The sequence below is a fragment of the Eupeodes corollae genome, chromosome 1, assembly GCF_945859685.1.
Source record: "Eupeodes corollae chromosome 1, idEupCoro1.1, whole genome shotgun sequence".
In the NCBI taxonomy this organism is placed as follows: Eukaryota; Metazoa; Arthropoda; class Insecta; order Diptera; family Syrphidae; genus Eupeodes; species Eupeodes corollae.
This window is the reverse complement of record NC_079147.1, coordinates 181175899-181197410: the sequence shown is the minus strand read 5'-3', so window position 1 is coordinate 181197410 and position 21512 is coordinate 181175899. Positions and strand designations below refer to the sequence as shown.

The 21512-nt window shown below is 36.0% G+C and overlaps 1 protein-coding gene across 1 annotated transcript in view; it reads right to left on the bottom strand.

Annotated features, from left to right (window-relative positions):
* LOC129942671 (lachesin) overlaps positions 1-21512 on the bottom strand; it is a 182361-nt gene that overhangs the window by 137317 nt on the left and 23532 nt on the right. The window contains exon 2 of the mRNA XM_056051711.1: positions 16345-17081. Within this exon, the coding sequence (XP_055907686.1) occupies positions 16345-16573 (229 nt within the window). The 5' untranslated portion in view covers positions 16574-17081. The remainder of the gene's footprint in view (positions 1-16344; positions 17082-21512) is intronic.

Below are 21512 nucleotides of genomic sequence, written 5' to 3'. Positions count from 1 at the left end.
TTCCGCAAGGCATCCATATAACTGGTTATTATATACCTTTAGACTTTAGACATAGACATTGTGGTATGATGGTGAATGGTGATGGGGATGGTGAAATGAAGAAGGATATACCTACATCCTCCTGCTGCCCATCATATCATATACAGGACTGTAGACTGTCTCTCTGTTCAAGGCAGGGAGTGTGTTTTTATTTTGTTTCTTCCTTCACATAAAAGGACGATATTGTGTTCTTATTTTTAAAATAACATTTGTGTTAATTTTTTCCTTTTTTTTTATTTTTCTGTTGACTTTAATATAAAAACGAAATTCGCATAATTTTATATTTTTTTGTTTGTTTGTTTATTCGGAAGGAGGAAGGGAATGGGAAGAGGGTTGGTGGATGCGATGATGAAAATATATGGAAATGGCATGAGAAAGACTCAGAACAGAGTGGGTATAGGTATAGAAGACTCGACCATCAGCTTTAACTCAGAAGTCAGGCATCAGAACATAATACCACACACAGAGACAGAGACATAGAGAGAAAGCTTCTTGCGACAGAAAGAGATGAAGTATGAGTAAGTAGCAAAACGATGCATACGTGATATAAATTTTCGCATTTTATGATTTTAAATTTGCATCCGCACGAATTTTCATTGTGAAAATTTATGTGAACTTGTGTGGGTCTTTTTTTTATTTATTTTTTATTTTTATTCTGTTTTTTGAAAACCTGAACATCCTTTTTGGAGGAGAGAAAAATCGGTACCTTTAAAAAATCATGTTATGCTTGCGTTGCATTGTTTTGACAGTTAAAATGGAGAATGGTGGCGATAGTCACTTACCTAGATAAGTACCGTTGGGACGTATATTTTATACCATATACTGACATGAGAAAGAGAGAGATGTATGTATCTTTAATTTTTCATTTCATTATAATGGATATATATCTAGGTGCTTTGTTTTGTCTGTATGTAGCAAAAGGTAATGAGCTGGAGTTAATTTATTATACAGGTCGATGAACAAAGTATTTTATTGTGATTCGGCTGATAAGCCCCAGGGGTAATTGTTTAATAGCATGATATTTTGTTGTTTTGTTGTTTTATATAAAAATAGTGTTTTTTATATTCTGTAATTTTTTTATATTTTAAATATATTTTGAAACCATAGGTCTGTGACCTGCACTTCACACTTTTGACAGATTCTTTTGATAAAGGACGGTTAAATGTTGGAGGAGCTGGGGACCGCGAGCTGTTTCTTTTTCTACACATCTATAGTGCTTATATTACCTCCACGTTGGTAACCGCTATGTAGTAGACTTAGCTTTATGTCGTGACTTAACGCGGATATTTAATTATGGAAAAAATTGATACACATACACCAAACATGTAATGTCGGGCCCCGGCCACAGTAAAAAAAATAAAAAATTGTAAGAGAAGCTTCAAAGAATTACCTCCTTATAATGGCAACCACACCAGTTTTCCAAGAGTAGTAGTAAGTAAGTAAGTAAGTAATTCATTTATTTACATTAACTTACAAAATTGTATATTTTAAATTCAGAAGTTGTGGCTATGCATGCCAATATTAATAACAAACTACTCGTTTACTTGTAAATATCTTTCAAAAATGTACGCATGTTTATAGTCTCTTGTAGGGTAAGAGTACTTTCCCGAAAAAGTAGCTTCTTTGAGACAGACACCAACGAAATGTAGACAATCTCCTTTTGATTTTAATTTGCACAGCGTACAGAATTGGTTAAAACTACTATTATAAGGACATCTATTTAAGTTGAGAACTTCACATGTTGCTTTAAAGATTAGGGATATCTCTTCATAGCTCAGTGAATCCTTGAAATAATTTCTGGAGCCAAGATTATAGATGAGCTGACTGTAGATTAATCTACTGAATGAGAGCTCAAGCCTCTTCTATCAGTGAATGCCTCATTATGTCCTCATTTTTCTCTATGATGCTGTTGTACATCTGTTCTTTCAAATCGTTTCATTGCTGAAATCTTCATCCAATCTCACTCCACACTCATTGCCAACAGATTGCCATCTTGCAAACCACCAGTCCTTGTTTCTCAGCTCATATAAAAGAAGTTTATTCGAAAGTTTCGTGCTCTGATGGTTGCTGCAGACTTTCATGATGTAGTCAGCTTCAGACTTCAAGGTGCTTGTTAGAAGTTTTGGAAGTCCTGTTTCTAAATATATGGCATAACAAGGATTATTCAGAGGCAAGTTGAAAAGATTCTTTATAAAATTCCTATACAATTTTTCGATTTCTTCATATTCTTCCCCAAACTTGAGCAGCATACAAGGGATTATAATTCCCTACTGAATTAAACATTTTGTATTTTGTAGATAAATTAACTTGTTTGTTAGATAAAATAAAGAGAAAATTGAATTTTGAAATTTAATGTTGGATTCAATTTCAAGCCTAGATATTTGATCTCTTTTTCTACCTCCAGTTGCGTACCATTATATTTCCAGCTTCTTCCATTATAAGCGCTTTGTGTACGGGCAGATACCATTATTTTGGATTTTGTTGTGTTGATAGAAAATCCCCAACTGTTACAATATGCAGATAACCAATTGATCATAAATTGTAAACCTTCGGGTGATTCTGAATGTGCAGCTAGCTATTCTTAATTCTCCAGGAAGTTCATCCGCAACATCATTTATAAATAACTAGAACAAAAGAGCGCCAAGTGGACATCCTTGTTTGACTCCAGTGCTGGTGCTAAACCATTCTGAAAAGCTCATCCAATCCATCCCAAACAGCAGCCTTCGTACCCGTGTTCATCTCTCTAATGACTTTCAGGAACTTTGTAGATATACCAATTTGTGTAAACTTATAAATAAGAGCATTCCTATTGATTATGTAAAAAGCAGCTTTAACGTCAACGAAAAATGCGAAGACCTTTTTGTTATGAGCTTGAAACGCATTGACTATAGATGATAGTGTAAAAATGGGATCCATCGTCAAAAAATTTGTCTGAAACCGTAGATCAGATAAAATATTGTTTTGTTCGATCCACTTTTCGAGCCTAACCACTAGTATACTGCAAAATATTTTTGGAAAAACATTCATGAATTAAATTCCTCTGTAATTTTCAGGAGAGTCTAGTGAGCCTTCTATGTGTTTAGGGAATATGACGGATTTTTTGAACGATGAAAGTATGTCGACATTCATAAAGATTTTAAATGGTTGCGAAGCATAGGGGTTGCATTATTGAAAAATTCATAAGGAATTCCATCTTCACCAGGTGCCTTGTTGTTTTTTGCTTTGTTTAACACAGCTTCAACTTCTTCGCTTTCAATGTATATATCCAATATTTGGCCAGTGATTAAAGGATCCGCATTGAAAGTTGTAAAGCTGGAATCGTTAAGAAAAAGAAGCTTAAAGTGAGTGGTAAGGGTTTCTGTAGAAATACCCGCACCTATTTTATAGTTGGTTCCGTTAATTTCTTTCAAAATTTTTCAGAAGTCCTTTAGGTTTTTTGTTAAGCCTAGTTCAGTTGTTTTTTTTATTATCATAAGCATATATTTTTCATGCATAACATTTTACAACTTGCGCTCCCTCCGAAGTCTCCATGATACGGCACAGACAATAGCTTCAGACTAATCGACTTCCCTTTAGCACTCAATGCGGTGATAAGTATAGAGGTAGATTAGTTACACAGACGAAGCATACACAAAGCAACCTGGTTGAAGATTCAAATAATCGAACTGCCAGCCAAATCGACTACTTGCTAAACTAATATCTGAGGCTTTCAAAGCTTCCTGATTGCAATTGTGGACAGAGTTCAGAGCCCAACTGTCCAATGTCCATGACTAACTTTTTTTTATTGATATTTTCACCAACAATGTTCTAATGAAATAGCCAATTTTATTCTTCCCCTCAATTAATTAAACCGTATACACGCTTTACCAGGCTCAATATTTCAAACTCATTATACAATGTTCAGACATTCAAAACTAATGTGCATCTGCATCTCCTTTCTAATCCTGTCCACTTTTCCCAATTTAATCATTGTAAGGGTATTCATAAACCCAAAGGAAAATTAAATACTGCATACTTACTTAGTACACAAGAAAGTACTGGTGATTACAATGAGCGATTGACTGGGAAACTCTCAGGAACAACCAGCGGAATTAGTATCTCAACATCATTAAGGAATTAGCTGAGTCTACCATTGGCTATCAGCCACCAAAGAAACAGAATTCATGGTATGATGTTGAAGACACAGAAGACACAAAATACATGAATGCAAAAAATGTGGCAACGGAAAATAAGAGAATGCTTAAGAGGAGTAAATTTAAAAGAAAAGGAAAGGTAATAAAATCTGCTTAGAAATAAAAGAACATAACCAACTTCTCAGTTAAGGTATCTCGAGAAGTCCAACATCGCCACCAACACACGCCCGCTGGTTCTACAAAACCTAGTAACCGATGCAAAGGGAATTGAAGACGTGTTTTAGAAAAAATTACAGCTGCTGCTGAATGGACATTATGTAGAGGAAATAATTGAAGAGCGAATAATCATGAGACCAGTCAATGAAGACCCATAGTCATTGATACATTTTGGGGATTCATTGGACATGATCTCACTGAAGAAGCTTTTTTGATGAAACTTTAGGACAGTTATTACCTTCTCTAATGGAACACCCCTTGTTAGCTAAGACATTTTAACTTCAACTCGTGGATAAGTTACCTTTTATACTGGCATATGCCCAAAAGTCACGACATAAAATTAACCAATTTGTGGTATTCGAATCCGAATTCTTTTGGCCAACGAACAGTTAATCGTTTACTAAACCAATGGACGACTCAAATTTAATCCACCACACTGTGAAAAATTCTCTTGGTAAGATAATTTTGTGTAATGGTATAAAGGGCTTGAAACACCCATACTGATAAAACAATATTAAGGAATTTATTCAAGGGAAGTTCATACATATTTTTTAAGGCTCGTAACTTAGATACAATTTGATTGAAAAGATGATTTGTAAAAGATACATGATATCTTTACTGTCGGCATATTTTAAGATATTTGTTTGGTCTTGGTATTTACACAGCTTGCACGACACCACCTCCGACAACGGATTCAGGCTGATCCATTTCGCTGATGGGCGAGACGTTCTGATAGCTAGTACGCAGTTCACACATCTTAATATCCACAAGGGGACATGGAAATCTCCTGATCAATCAACTGTCAACCAGATTGACCACATTGCAATCGACGCACGACACTTTCCCAGTATACAGGATGTCCGAACATTCCGAAACGCCAACATTTACTTGGACCATTACCTCGTCGTAGCCAAGGTACGGCTACGGATATCCCGATCCAAGCCAAGGAAAGGAAGCACTGTGAGAAAAATTTTATGTTAGACGGCTACAATCGCAAGAGACTGCCATGTAATTTTCAGATCGAGTCTCTAGTAACCTCTTAAGGAGTCCTACGCTCCCTGCATTAAGCATTAAAAACTAGTGGCAATATTTACTTGCAGCCATAAAATATACCGCCTCTGATGTGCTAAGTTTCACACGGCCACCACAGCGAAACCCCCGCTGCACAGAAAGACCAGAACTGCTCGTAAGGCCTACAAGCAGAAGAGGAAAGAGGAACACCGGCTTCTTAGATAGAAAAAAAGATAGCATGAGAAGCGCGCGATCGAGGAGATAGAGGGATGTTACAACAAGAATGAGTTTCGTAAATTTTACCAAAAGGTAAAAAAAACCTCCCAAGGGTACCAGCCACGAACCGAATCCTGTAAGGTCGATCAGATGAAGATCATAGTAGAACCACAGTCTATGTTGAGAATATGGAAAGAACACTTTTCCAAATCATATAACGGCGATGAGACGAACCGAATTCCGCTGTAAGGGAAATAGAACAAGTCAACCTAGGCAACGCAGATCAACAATTCCGCCTACCCCACCTCGACGAAGTGAAAATAGCTATATTTAAACTGAAGTCAAGCAAAGTTGCTGGAGCTGACAGCATCCCTGCCGAACTATTTAAACCAGCAGGTGATGACTTGGTAAAGAGCATGCACCGACTCATCTACAAAATATGGTCGAAAGAAAGTATGCCTGATGAGTGGAATCATACATATAGGAAAGGAGACCCTCTAAATTGCGTCAACTACATTGGCATCAGTCTCCTTAACATTGCATATAAGATCCTCTCAAAAGAATTATGAGAACTTCTGAAGCCGTTCCTCAACAACCTGATATGTTAGGTACTTATCAGTGGGGTTTCAGACCTCGAAAGTCCACTATCGACCAAATATTCACACTACGGCAGATCTTGGAAAAAACCCAGGATCTTCAAATCGGTACCCCCCATCTCTTCATCGATTTTAAAGCGGCGTATGTAAGCATCCATATGGGGAAGAGTTCTACGGAGCAATGTCTAGTTTTGGCATCCCTGTCAAAGTTATCCGTTTGTGCAGAATGACGATGGAGAATGCACGCTGCTCTATCAAGGCCGGAAAAGATCCCGATGCATTTGATGTCTAGGTCATGTAGAGCAAATGGACATCAACGCTCCAGCCTGGAAGGTCTTCGATTGCAATCCCGAGGGACGGGCGCAGTAGAGAAAGACCGTGACTCAAGTATCGCAGGCAGATGGGTGAAGTACTTAACCAGATTGGCGTGCGAAACTGGAGACAGCTAGCTAGAGACCGAGCTGGCTGGAGATGTATGTTCGTTGAGGCCCAGGTCCTCCCCGGACTGTAGTGCCACCTTAAGTAAGTAAGTAAGTCTTGGTATTTATACTTTTATACCTAATGGAAACTCCATTTTTGAACTAAGGAATTTGAATCAATCGAAAATGCTTTTTAAAGAACTTTAAGATCAATCACGACGATTTATTTCCGATACGTGTCAAATCCGTTTTTATTTGAACGCGATATCCTGCGAAGAATTAAAGGGTCAATACTCTTGTGCATATATCATCGAGCTCAAAGCACTAAGTCACGTTCACATAGTTTTCATTTTACGGCACTATGGTTACCGAAAAAATTGTTAAACTGACGAAGGAAGCTCTTTTTAGTAAAAAAAAATCACGGTTTCCAAAAATAAAATAAAAAAGACAATAAAACTAGAAACACATTAAAAATAACTAAATTACAAGACGAAGATCGTTTTTTGAGAAGCATCAGCAAACGTTGCCATATTTTATTAATGACACCTAATTTAAAAATAAATACAAAAGACGATATTATTCTTCACTTATGCACATTTAAACATCCCCCAGCTGTGTGTAAATGTAAACCTGCGCCGGCTTTACCTATCAATTTTATGTTCACATACAAAACTGCTAAGCTGTTGTCCTTTGACACTCATCTAAATAACTCACCGCAAATCTCAAAACTAAAAGCAACTCAAGAAAAAAAAAAATCCCTTATAACAAATTTATTTAAAAGATCCCTCTCCGTCTAGATTCTGGGACATAACCATCTGTCAAGCAAAACAACGACAAGCATCAAATCAAATAAAAAACCTATATTCCTTCCTCATCACTCCCTCAACGACACAACCAACCAATGCCTCGTCGCCACATCTCTTCCTAATGGTGAGACGGTGGGTTCCTCATCGATGATGAAACTAAAGCGATGTCTCACGTCACTTCAGCCAGAACTCAAGCCAGATATCCAGAGTAGTGTACGCTACGCATTTCTCTCTAATAAAATTGTTGTGGTATTCTTAAGGGTGTTAAATTACCCCTCATCATCATCATCTTCATCATGCTAAATAACATTTTTCTATAAATAGTCGTATAACAACAACAATAATTGTTTAAGGATGCATTTAAAAAATAAAAAAAACCTTAAAGGGGATGAAGATGAGCATCACACAAATGGTTACATCGGGTGTCGAATGTCTATAGAAATCAAATAGTTAAGTCCTTCCTCTCTGAGCTAGCTGCAAGGATAGGAACAGTCTTAGCTGTATTATACCTTCTTAGGAATGTCAGGTTGAGAAATAAAAAGTAGAACAAAACAGAAATCATGATAAAATGAGAATAACTTTTTTAAACGAACGAACGGAGGAAAAATGTTCACATCAAGATTTTTCCGTCAAGTTTTCCAAAGCTCTTCCATCAACATCGTCGATTCGATTGTTAAGGGTTTTCCATCTCTCGTTCGTTTTAAAATCTCTGAATAGGCCGTCATTGTGTGAAGGAGCTAGAAGTTTGAAAAATAAAATCTTAAAACAACAGCCAGAGCTGGAAGAACTCGCTCTCTAATGAAATGATAAATGAGAATGAGGAATCCTCGCGTATTGTTAATAGAGGCAGAGGCAGGGGCAACCAGCCAGCTCTATAGCGTTTCTATACTATCTAAGGTTCCTCATCGTTCCTTCCCTGACTTCAAGGAAATACCAACTTCCGCCGACGCGCCGACATACATTGAAATCAAATATACCAACAACATCAACACATTCTTTTAGTCCTTACACCTAAATACACACTTGTCTCGTATATCTACAACTTATTCATATACATATACATTTCAATGAGAGTTTTGTTTTTCTTGGTTGTTGTCGATGTTGATGTCGATGTCGATGATGTTGATGATAATGATGATGATTAGGACGAGGCACAAGGACGATGAATACAAGGAAGAGCGATTGGAATGATTATTTTGTGATTCCGGTCTTTCGGTTTAGCTGGAGTGTAAAAAGGTATTTATCGGATTTTCCGTAAACAGAAAATGTGTCTAAGGCTCGAGCACTCTTTTTTCTTCTTCTTTTTTTCCGGACAGTGACGGATTAGGAAGAAATGAGCTGGGAAAGAGAGTTTTTAAGGCTTAAAGTGTCTCAGGAGGCAGGAAAACTTGTTCATTTTTAAAAATTAATGATTGATAGTCTAAGCACAAAAAAAATCTTTTAGCTCTAAGGCTAAACGAGCGAGAAATCGACATCAACACCTTCAAACTTTAGAAAGCTCGATGTTGCACACGCTAGCTTCAGCTTCTTCCACAGCTGATTTTTAAATGAATGATTTGACAAGTAATATTTGTGGTATTTGCATTGCATTGCTCGCTCGTCTAAACTCTAAGTACAGAGAAAGAAAAGCAAGGTCTAATTTAACTCCTGAAACATTTCAAACAGCTGGTTTTAGGACTTGAGTGTTTTTTTTTTTCAACCAAGAAACAAGAACTATCTGGAAAATCAGTAGATATGACCTTGCTAGCAATAAAATACTAAGACTTAAGTCTACTGCATAAGATTAAGCAGTCAGTTAGACCTTCATAGCAATACAAATTTAAGCTATATAACCCTCTGGTGCGTTAGTAGCCAGTAGGAGACCATGGAGAATCAGGATGGAACTCTGTAGTCTGAAAACCCCGCATCTACTTTAGCAGGCATTAAGACCCGTATAACAGTTAGTACTCATCCTGGAACTCTCTGTTGTATCAGCACAGTCAGCAGGACCTTGAAGACCATGAGGCATTAGGCTTTAACTCTGTAGTTTGAACATTCTTCATGAGCTTTAGAAGACACTAAGATCCTTATGGCAATCAAAACTAAACCTGGAACCAATAGGTGCAGAAGCAGCAGGCTGTAACTTTGAAGTCTGAATACTGATCGCAATAAATAATGGAGTTTGAACACTGGTGAGAATATAAGAATATGGCGAGAACTAAAAACTCGTATGGCAATCAAAACGTGAGTTAGAACTCTTTGGGGATGTCAATAATGGCTGAATCACAAACACGCTTCAGCTTCGGCTTCACCTGACGTTTACGAGTTCAGGTATAGGAATTCAATGCATGCTATCACAATGAAGCTTCGACCTCACGTTTCGTTTGATAATCGTAAGTAAAAGTACGTAATGTGACTCCAAACGGGAGCTCTAGTTCAATTATCTGAACATTTGCTTTGTCTGACAGCTCAACAGCTGTCAACAAATAAAATATTTGCTCTTTGGAGGGATGAAATAATAAAATGCTCAAACAACCTGGAAGCAGGCCCACCGTAACGCAGACAAAGCTGAAGCTGAAACGTGTTTGTGATTCAGCCATAATAAGCCATCGGGTCAGAACTCTTTGTAAATCTGGAAACACTGAAACCCAAATGGCAATCAAAAACTAAGCTAATACTCTTCGATACATCAGCAGACTCTAGGATCCTGAAGACAACCAAACATCAAGTAGTCTAAACACTGTTGGGAATAAAACATGTGGCTAGAACTCAATATACATATAAGTAGGCACTTTAACCGTGATATCACTCAAAACTCGAATTTTGAATCTTTTGGTAGGTCAGCAGGTATACAGAGACACTGAACTATAAGAACTACTGACAATAAAGTACCGTGCTATAATTTTCAGGTAAATCACAAGGCACTTCCAAAAGTGCAAGTTCTTTATCTGTCATAGTATTTAAAGTAAAAGTCTTTAACGATGATATTGCTCTAGATTCTAAGCGTTGCTCAAAACAGTAAGTTAAACTTTAGGGCCCTGATGATAGATCTAAATTAGAGGGTTAAATAATTATTATACATTAGTAAGCATTAATTTAAGGCCAAGGATCCTAGCGGGTTTTTTTATAAACAAACTTTGACTGCCAACTTAAACGAACAGAAACTTACTGGAAGAAATTTAGTTCTTCAGGCGCTAAAAGGTATTCCAAATCCTTCACCGTTAGATAACGATAAATACCGAATTACCAATTACCGTCAGATTTAGGTTGAAAAAGTTGGCCGATTGGAAGACAAAAGGCACAAAAAGGGTCTTTGCCGTCCCACACCGAACGTGTTTCGTGAAGTCCCATCGTCACCGTCACAGTCACAGTCAACATTGACGTCGTTTTGGTTTTTATTTTTGTCACTATAGTCTAAATACGGGTATAGGGATTCCGAGACGCTATGGCGGCGGCGACAACAACAGCAGCCACAGTGATTCTGATTGTGTGGACCTTAAGTAAACATAGCACTTGAATTTCAGAATATACCAAGTGTGAATCCATTTGATTGACAATTTATTTCCTTACACTTTTTTTCTTGTCCTCATCGTCGCGTGCGTCGTGCGTCAGTCATGTCGTATCTCCCTTTTCCCTCTCTTAAAAGGAAGAATTGAGCTAGCGACGACGACGACACGGTGACGTTTGTCTCATTTTTGTTGTTGTATGAGGTCGTGTTGTTTTTCAAAAACCCACAATGTTCCGAAACTCGATTCTCGAGATGATTCCCAGATTTGTGTTTTTGTCGCGTGCGATGCGTGCGTTCGTGTGCGTTTAAGTCTGCCAGAGAGTGAGTGGTAAAAGTGCGTGTGTGTTTGTTTGTGTGCGTTAAGTGTGTTATAATGATTAATTGGAATTAATAAATGTTGTTTCGGGACTCGGGGTGTGAATGTAGCGTAAAGTGTTAAGTGGAATGAATGTTGCACTAAATGAGATACTAATGAGGTTGAGTGATGTTCAGAGTTGTATGTGTTTGAACACATGTACCTTTACCTATACCCATCATCAACCTATTGTTTTGTAATTTTATTTTAAGGGTTTTATGGGATTTCGGATGTGACTAATGGCTGTGATGAGGCTGAGGTTGAGGTTGAATGCTGGTGTAATAACTCTTTTTGAAAATTAAGGCGTAAGAGTATATGAAGTCATTTACGTGTAGAATGAGGTAGAAGACTTCTTTTTCTTTTGATCATAATAAGGAATAAGGGATGGGAAAATTTTGCTGGGATATTATTATGAGTTGAGAAAATTCTTTGAAAGTGTGTTAATGAGTATATGCAGGTTTATAAATATTATCCGATTATGAGTTGACAGAAGAGTTAACGTTATTTAAGAAGTGCGGCATTGTTTTATATTTATTTACTTACATATATCTATACTAAAATGTTTGAATGGGGTTTTTAAAGGATATGATAACTAAATATTTAAAATTATTTTATGTTTTTGGCATCTTAGTTTTTCTACGTTACACTTTCTGCACATTTTAGTTAGAGGGTAAAATTGTACCTGCTAAAGCAGACCACATTCTTGCAGTGTGGTTAAAAAAATAGTCTTTTTACTTGGCAGTGTGTCCGAAATTGAGTGCCCTTAACGATTTTAATTCATATGTCATTAGAAGTTCGATATTTAAGTGTGGTGTTTCCGGCTTTATGGACCTATAATTTCAGGGATGGACCTAGAATTACTCTTATAGGATTCATCAATCCCGCAATAATCTACAGTTTCACGGACATTTATTAAATGTTAGGGATACAGATATTATTCAATCGATCAAGGAAACTTTGAGTTCCGAATTTCTCGGTAAGGTGATTTTGACCTACGATAAGTTGATATCAGAATAAACGCTATAAGTTAGTTTGTTACAGCAGATCAAAATCAACGTCGGTCTGTTAAATTTGAACACTTCAGAATTCATAAGATAAATACAGGTTTTCAAGGAACGCTCATTTGTTAAAAAAATGTTTTGAAGTATTGTTTAGCTACTGTAAGGAAAGCACTTGCAAAAGTATATGCATTGGTGATTTCGGGTTGTCCAACAGAATAGTGTATCAAATCTTTACATCGTTTTAAAGAAAAGAGGTTCATAACGATTAATATTGTAATATATATTTTAATAGCTTTTTGTATAGATTTGGCCATTGCCATCTCTTATTGAAAATACGTGACTAACTTTAGATTGGCGATACTTTTTTCGGAGTTAGCTATTTTGACAGCTGTCAATTGATTTATGCCCTGTTTGGTTTGTCATTTCATATAATGTATAAATTTAAACCTGAATAATGTTTACAAATTGTGCTCTTTATTACAAAAATAATGGTTCGGTTCGAGCGAAGCAACCAAGCAATCAATTTATAGAAGAACACTTTTGGTAAGAGCATTATTTCGCGTCATGGATTTGTGGCTTGGTCTTCAAGATCGTGCGATTTAACACTGCTTGACTATTTCTTATAGAGTTATGTGAAATCGCTTGTCTAGGAAATTAATATTAAGTGCGTTATTGCTGATAAAATCACAAAATTGGGTCCTTCAGCTGAAATCGTAGTGGCATATCCTTACCTTTATAAACTAAAAAAAAAATTATTTCCTATAACATTGAACTATATTTATTCTTTTTTCTCTAGCAAAACCATACGTCTAAGAAACACCCTTTATTGGGACGAATCCCAACATTGGGGAGGATAGGTAATCCAAATACACACTCAAGGGGATATTACTACCCCTATAAAACAGCAGAGTCAATATATGAGCGATTGAAAAGGTGGGAGGGGAAGGTGTCAAGGTTAAGAAACTTTACAGCACGACCGAAGGTATACTGATGAGCATTTCCTAGAAGCGTGGGTTTTAATGTTGAGCTGTTTAAGTAGAGGAATAAATAAATAAATAAATTAGGTGGCGCAACAGTCCGTAGAGAACCAGGTCCTAGTGACTTACAACTCTCAACCAATCCTGTATGCGAGTAATTGCAAAGGTGAAGGGGACCTACAGTTTATATGCCGAATCCGAACGGCTAATTTGAGAAAGCACTTTTTCAAGACAAGAATTTGTCTTGGAGAATTTGTCAATTCCTCCCAAGAGCGGGCTAGGGCATAAACAGTTTAAATAACATAAAAAATGAGTAAGGCAAGAAACTCTACGATTACTTTCAAGCGACGGAAATTAATCAATTATGATATTATCACCAATCAATTGAAATGCTCTAGGGTCAATACCATGTAAGTAAATTGCAGGAGGATCAGCCGAGAGATTGGAGTTATACTCAAGCCTTTGGCGTATATAAGCCTTGTTGATAATAGTCAGATCAGAGGGGAAGAAAAACTTCTTGCATCAATTTAGAAAACCCAAAACATCTTGCCGCATTTTGGCGACATCGCATATATTTCGTTGCTGTTCCAAATCCGACAAAGATGATGTAAGTCTGCGAAAAAAAGTATTGGTTTAGAAGTTGAAAAAAGGAGACCACTAATAAAACAAAAAAATGAGATAGAATGGACTCCTGGGTCATGCCAACATTTATTTTATGGTGTTAAGACTTGAACCCATCCAATACTACTTGTATTGAACAATCTAAAAGGTTTGTTCCAATCCTTGGTGAGATGAAACATGACATCATCAGTGGACCTATTGCTGCGAAACCTTTCCTGGCTGTACGATCTTCAAGATATTTCTTGAGCTGATAACAATTATTCAACGTTTCCCTTTTTTATATCTTCACTGTTGCCTCTACCAGTCTCTATACAGGGTGGAGCGTGGTTACTTCCTTATTTTAAAAAATGATTATGCAAAAAGTATTGGCAATATCGATTTAATTACTTTTTCTGTGTATAGAATTACATTTAAAGTTTTATTTTATTTAGTTTTAAAAACGATATCTTGAAGGTGGCCACCATTCTCATCAATGCACTGAGATAGTCGGAATTTGAAATTGATTTCCACTTTTTCCATCATATATGTGCTTATGTCGGCGATAGCAGCACGAATATTATTTTTAAGATGACGAAGGGTTTTTAAACGATCAGTGATACCAACTATTTAAGGTAGCCTTACAGGAAAATATCACATGAGACTTAATCTGGCGATAGTGCTGGCCACTAAGAAAGATGAGCCGTTCGAGGAAGTGTTCACGCAAAATATTCATTGACCTTCTTGCCTTGTGAGCTATGGCGCCATCCTGTTGAAACCCCACTTCCCCTACAATCATTGACATAACTTTCAGAATTGATCGTAACTGCTATTGCAAAGCAAACAGTCACACGTTCTGTATGCAGAGGCTACTCATGAAGATCTCTTGGGTTAGTGGGGCTCCAATATCGCATGTTTTGTTTGTTCACACATCTTGAAATATGGAAATGTGCCTCGTCACTAAAGAAAAAAAGGGCGTCCTGAGACAGGTTTTCGAGGAAGGCCCCGCATGCATTTTTTCGCGCAACATAATCGCAAGGATTAATTTGCTACACCACTGCCAATTTGTATAGGTGAAAATTAAGTTCCTCATGAGGAACTCGTCTCACTGTGCGACTAGAAAGCAGCCGAATGCTTATGTGCCGATCGCCTAGGGGCGATCTTACCCTTTCCATGTCTAATGGTGTCCTGACGGTTCTGGAAGGTCCAATATGTTTTTTCTGCACACTACCGGTATCCCTGAAAGTGTCAACCCACAAACAAATCGATTTCCGATCAGGCACACGACCTGCAGGTACGATATTGAAATGGTTTCTGAAAGTACGCTGAATTGCGATGATCGAACGGCTGAAAGGAAAGTAGGCCTCCACGGCGAACGCGTGCTCTTGCTTTGTCCACTGCATTTTTGACCGTGAACTAGTCATAACGCAAACCTTAGACAACATGCTTTCGAAAAAGCCATAAACCAACGCTCTACTATCAATAGACGCTCAGTTGCAAGAGTTTCAGATAAGGAAGTAACCACGCAACACCCTGTTTTTTTAGTCAAGAAATACATAAAAATCGGGTTCATAACAAAATTGTTTAATATCGAATTGGAGTTCAAATAAAAACCAAAGAGATACAAAGGGGTCTTTCGATTCGCTGCGCTCGGTGGAAAAAATACCCTAATTAATTGTTTTTAATTTAAATGGTTTAAACTCTTAAGGAATAATAAAATCCAAACTCCCTATCCTCATCTATCGGAAAGAAACACGCATCATAAGCGTCTATAAATATACAGCAGCTATGAATTCTCCCCATCACCAAAAAACAATATCTTTTCATAAAAATTCACTTGTTCCTATTTATAGGATATCAAAAAACCAAAAAGGACATAAAATTAAAATTTCTAATTTAAAACGTATGCTGACATATAACATAACATATGAAATCGATGAAATGCCATTAATTTTTTAAGGTCATCAAAAAACAAAAAGATTTACAAAAAAACATAAACTGTCTATACGATGATGATGCACCGCACAAAACATAAGCGTTCGAAACTGAGACGAAGACGGAGCCCCAGACAACACAAAATTATAATCTTCCTTCAGAAATGACATAAACCACACATTAAATTGTCATTCTTGGGTGTCTTGGCTTCGAAGTGTTAAAATACAAAATGTGGCGATAATGACAAAAAGAAATGACACAAAAAATAAATGCTCGTAAATTCATGAGACATATTCATCCCATCGTTCAATTCACATGAATGTCTTTAATAATATCTATGTACATTATGTACATTGTAAATAGGAACAGAAATAGGACTCTCATTATAAAATTGTGTCTTCCCTTAATAAACTATAATCAAATTTAAATTACCATTTACATACCACCATCAAGAGATACCAATACCAGCGACGAGATATGATATTTCAGTGCATAAATTAGTTACAAAATTATTAATAATATTCACAATTATCCTATTGTCTTGCGAACTACTCACCATTATTGGCTGTAATTGCATTTGATGCTGCTCCTGAAGATGATGATGCTACACCGGAACTAACTCCATTATTTCCGCCACTACTTCCAACGCTACCGCCATTATTGTTGCCATTATTTCCGCCGCCGCCATTAATACTGTTGCTCATCGATGAAGATGACGTCGAATCACTCGAAACAATAAAAATCCTCATCAAGAAGATGCCAAGCGTGACATAAAACGGCGCCATTTTAGGTCCTTGTTTTTTATTTGTTATAATTTTTAATTTTTTTGATTTTTACTCTGATGCAATTTATTTTATGGTTTTAATTTTAAAGAATAAAATAATACAAAATAAATGCGAAAAATGGAAAAAAAAAATGAAGGAAAAACGAAAAACTATTTCCTTGTTTAGAGAATCACCGTTCGTTCGATGTTTATAATTTTTGTTTTATTCTATTTACTTTATTTTATTTTTCGACGAAGAATGGAAAGGTATAGAGACAATCAAAAAATAAAAAACTATTTGATTATTTTGAATAAATCTTTTAATTGTTGTACACGTTGTTTGTTGATTTATTTATCTTTTTGTATTTTATATTTAATTTGTTTTCGTGTTTTTGTGTTTTCTGTGCACTGACCCTTGTTATTGGCAACAAAATAAAAATATATTCATGACGTTTTGTATCCGTTTATTTTGTTGTTTTAATTTATTTGTTTTTGTTTTGGGGATGTCGTCCTACTGCTGACGAGAAGTCCTGTGTAAAAGAAGGAAAAAAAAACAGAAAGAGAGAAATTAAATGTGAGCAAATAACTGCGAACGAGAAATTTTTGCGTTGTTGTGTTTTATTTTTTTAAAGAGGACGGAAATAATTAAAGGATTTCATTTCACAATTTGCTGCCCATTTAATCCGATTATACCTACCTACATGAAAACAGTGGGTTTGGGCGTTGTTTGGGTTTTGAGGAAGTGAGGAACCTCTCTAACAAGGCGAAAAAGCAATTTTTTCCAGAATGCAACAGATACCTCCTATAGTCTATGCGGGTATCCTGCGAATCCTCGATCTGGACTGGCTCTAGAAATATATGTATGTATGTGTGAAGGTACGAGTATAAAAGTGATGCATATGTAAGGTGACCATCCGTTCATAATAACAATGAACAGTTCTGTATTTCAATTAGGTGTTCATTATAAATTATTTGTTATAAAAAACCCACATAAATATTCTGTATTTCAGAGGTTGTTCATTTTTTATTCTAGGGCCGAAATACTGCGTCAATGATCGAGTGAGTGAGTTCCATTAATGATCGAATGCACGAGTGGAAACTTCGGGATGATGGCATTTGTAGTGTAAACGTATCGTCTCACTTCTTAAAATTCTATTAATTTTCACCGATACTGATTTAAATTAGTTTAATTTATTGTGTAAGAAAAAGGATTTGCAAACAATAGATTATGTATATTATCGATACCCATTCCAGAAGCTTTGACAGCACCCCACACTATTACTCTACCAATACACTATTTTTAAAAGTACGAGTTAGCCTATACTCGTCGAAAACTTAAGTACAATTCCCATGTTTGGGCAGGTGCTCCTATAACCTACTTGCGTCCTCTGAATAGATTTCTAACTGAAACTTTTGCATTTTCGAGCACCGTCGTATAAGGTTTCATGTCTCTCATTATTTTATCGCTACTTCAGTTTACCCTTGAGCCCCGTTTCGGACGTACTGTAGAGTACAGAGATTCTTTTTTAGTCGTACTACACGAATTTGGAATGCTTTATCAGAGTCAATATTTCCCACTTATTATAATGTGCAGGCATTCAAAAACAATCTCTTTCCAAGCTCTATCCTCACTTTCTTATTACTCTCACTGTGTTTAATCATTATAAGGGTATTTATATCCCCTTGAAAGCTGTACTGTATTTGTGTTGCCCATGTTGAAGTGCGTAAGTTTGTATTTGTTGAAGGGGTTATGGATCGTTATAAGCATAAATCTGATTTTGAACAAAATTTTAAAGCATCAGTCAATACTCTAAGTCTTGGTCCGAGTTGTATTTTTAGCAAAATTAGGATTCGATATCACGCTTCACGTTAAGTCTAAACAATTCCACAAATCTTGGTCTTAAATGTCATCAAGCACGGATGGGAGAATTTCCAATGCACGATCCGCAAAAATGACATTTGGACAATTGTACATTTGTAGTACTTCTATATTAAAAAAGAGACCTGAAGAGAAACACCTTAATATTGTTTCTGATGAAGTCAAAAACTAAGTTTTGGCAATTTTTTACAGGTTTTGCCTTTAGAAGGAAAAACATCAGAAAAGTGCTGTAAAGATTTCCAAGAGCCCGAAATCATGTCTCCGGTTCAACTTAAGTCAAGAGCTTTAGACGATGCTCTTAACGATTGTTTTATTGCTATAATCATGTCTGACGATATTCAGCGGCAATTAAAAAGTTGAATTTCGAAGAGTGTTGTGAACTATGGAAATGTCAAGAAAAGCACATGCTATTCGTCCAAATCAGTCGTCAGAAGATTGTCACAGATCTTTCAACAGTCATCATCGTCAGGTTCCATCAAAAAAGACTCAAACAAAAAAGAAAAGCGAATCAGGATCATAAGGCAAAGTATACCCACAAAAAAGGAAACTGTCATCTCTGTGGACGGCAGCATAATCCAAGTACTTGCCCTGGAATCAATATCAATTGGAAATGTTTTACATGTAATCGAATGGGGCACACGTCAACTATATGCAGGAATAAAACAACAAAAGCGCAGTCCAAAATAAATGTTGTTGATCAGATCGTTGATGTGGAACAGATCAATTCCGTAAAGTCAGCTGAGAACGCTTTATTTTCGATCAAAGTAGAGAACCAGCTGCTGTGTATGGAGGTGGATACTGGAGCTTGTTCTTCATTAATTATTCATGCTAAGGAGAATATAATAGTTTGTTCTCAAAAATTAAATTAGAACCATGTATTGTAGGTCAGAATTTTACATGCAAAGGGAAAATCAAAGTCTAAGTGGATTGTCACGATTGTCATTGTCATAATTGTCATTGAAACTAATCGAGAATTTAAGCCGCTAATAGGCAGAAGTTGTTTGGATGTTTTGGTGCCTGACTAGAGAACCAAATTATTTGGAAATGTGGTGAGTTTGAAGTTGTTAAAAAAGTGGTAAATGATAAATATCTAGAGGTCATTAGAAAATATTTTAAGAACATAATTGATCCTCAGCCGAATCAGTCAATCAAAGGGTTCGAGATGGACATTATTCCTAAGGAAAATGTGGAATATTTCACAAGCCGTACGAGGTGCCTTTTTGTATTAAAGAGAAGATTACAGGTTCCTAGATCACCTTGGTGCCCCAACGAAATATTGATGTCCTCCAATTATAGTTAAAAAATTGATTTGATTGAAAATGCACATTTCGTGTGTACTACGATCACTATATTTCCCTAAAATTTGGTCAATACGGGTTGAATTTCTTAAAAAAATATATTTTTAATTGTTATCTCAGCAAAATAGGCAGTGTAAAACTAACTTTATCATCAATTTAATTTATATTTGTTTGACACTGATGGCACAATAAACAAAAAAGAAGCAATACATTGGCTTTTGTCGGCCACAGATCAAATAAAGCTGTTCAAATTTATTTTAAAAGCAAGAAACCAACTTATTTTTAAACATTTAAAAGAAAATATACGATAGAAAAGGGCAGTTTGTACTTTTTTTATTAAACAAACCCTGATGTGTTCGACTTGTATTTGAAATTATGCATATTTATCCAATTTTTTTTCTCGTTTTGGAGCTATCCAAATAAAAGTGTGTAAATTTGTAAAATTTATTTAAGTAGCAGTTAGTTTTGAATTTAGAAATGTTTTGTTTTTTCTTCAGTAGCCAAAATGGCCTCCTTAATTGTGTTTACTTCCACAAGCTTTAAGCATTTATTAAGCGGAATGCTGTATCTTTACTTTTGTATTGTTGAAAACCATGGTGGTAAAAGAGTTTTTTAGATCCGTTTACAAGTTCTCAATCGGATTGAGATTGATGAACTGAGATGACCAGGGTACTACAGGCATTCAATGATCGCGATGCCAAGTACTAACCAACTTTAAAAAGTGCTTGGGATAGTTATCTTGCTAAAAATGCCACCCAAGTAGCGATTTGTCCTCCGCATACGGAAAGATTACCCTATTTAAAATATCACATTATGCTTCCTTGGTCATAATTATCATGAAATTGAAAAGTCAGTCCAACACTAAATAAGCCACCATAATGGTACAGCCTGTGTGTTTTACAGAACTGAAACTACTTTATTTGCAAATACCTTACCCTTCTTCAGCAGTCAGACCAAAAAAGTTTAATTTTTGGTCTATTATACCAACAAATTTGGCGAAATATTGTTTGCGTTGACAAATTAATTTAAACAGCTGTGTATTTATAAGTATCACGACCCCTACATGTATTGGACTTTTTCAAAACTCTAAAGAGCTTACAATCCTTGATGGAGTAAATAATTGTACAACTTTTAACATCATCTGCCTTGATTAGCGATACAGAATTATGTAAGACAGGATGCAAATCATAATAAATAAAATAAACAGCAATGGACTAAAGTGACTGCCTTCAGGGATACCAGAATTATGTATATATATATTATAAGAAGAGGGATTCAAATATTGTAGGAACAGCAGACAATTTCGCTATAGGACATTAATTCGAAACTAAATTATTAGAAGGTTTGTATGAATATTTCAAAAGATCTTGGAAATTAGAACATTTCAGAGACTCTGTGAAGTGAAAGAAAAATTGGAGAGGAAATATAAAATTCGAAACCAAGACTGAAACATTAATTTAGCTTTTAAATTATTGTCACGCAAAGAAGCCTCAAGAATCGAAACATTGATTGATGTAAGATGACTGTATACTTGTGTGTTATAAGAAATAGGAGAACTGCTGTTTGCAGAAGAAAAATATTCAAAGGTAATCTTAAAACTAATCTCCATTTATGCGCGAGGATCGAAAGAGTTTTAGTATAATAATATTTGGAAGAACGAAAAAGTCCAAATGAAGGTCGAAATTGTAAAATGGATTTTGATAACAAAACACAGTGATGATCTCAGTTGTTTAGAGTTCAAAATATGGAAAAGAGAAAACAGAACTTAATGAAGGAAATTTAGT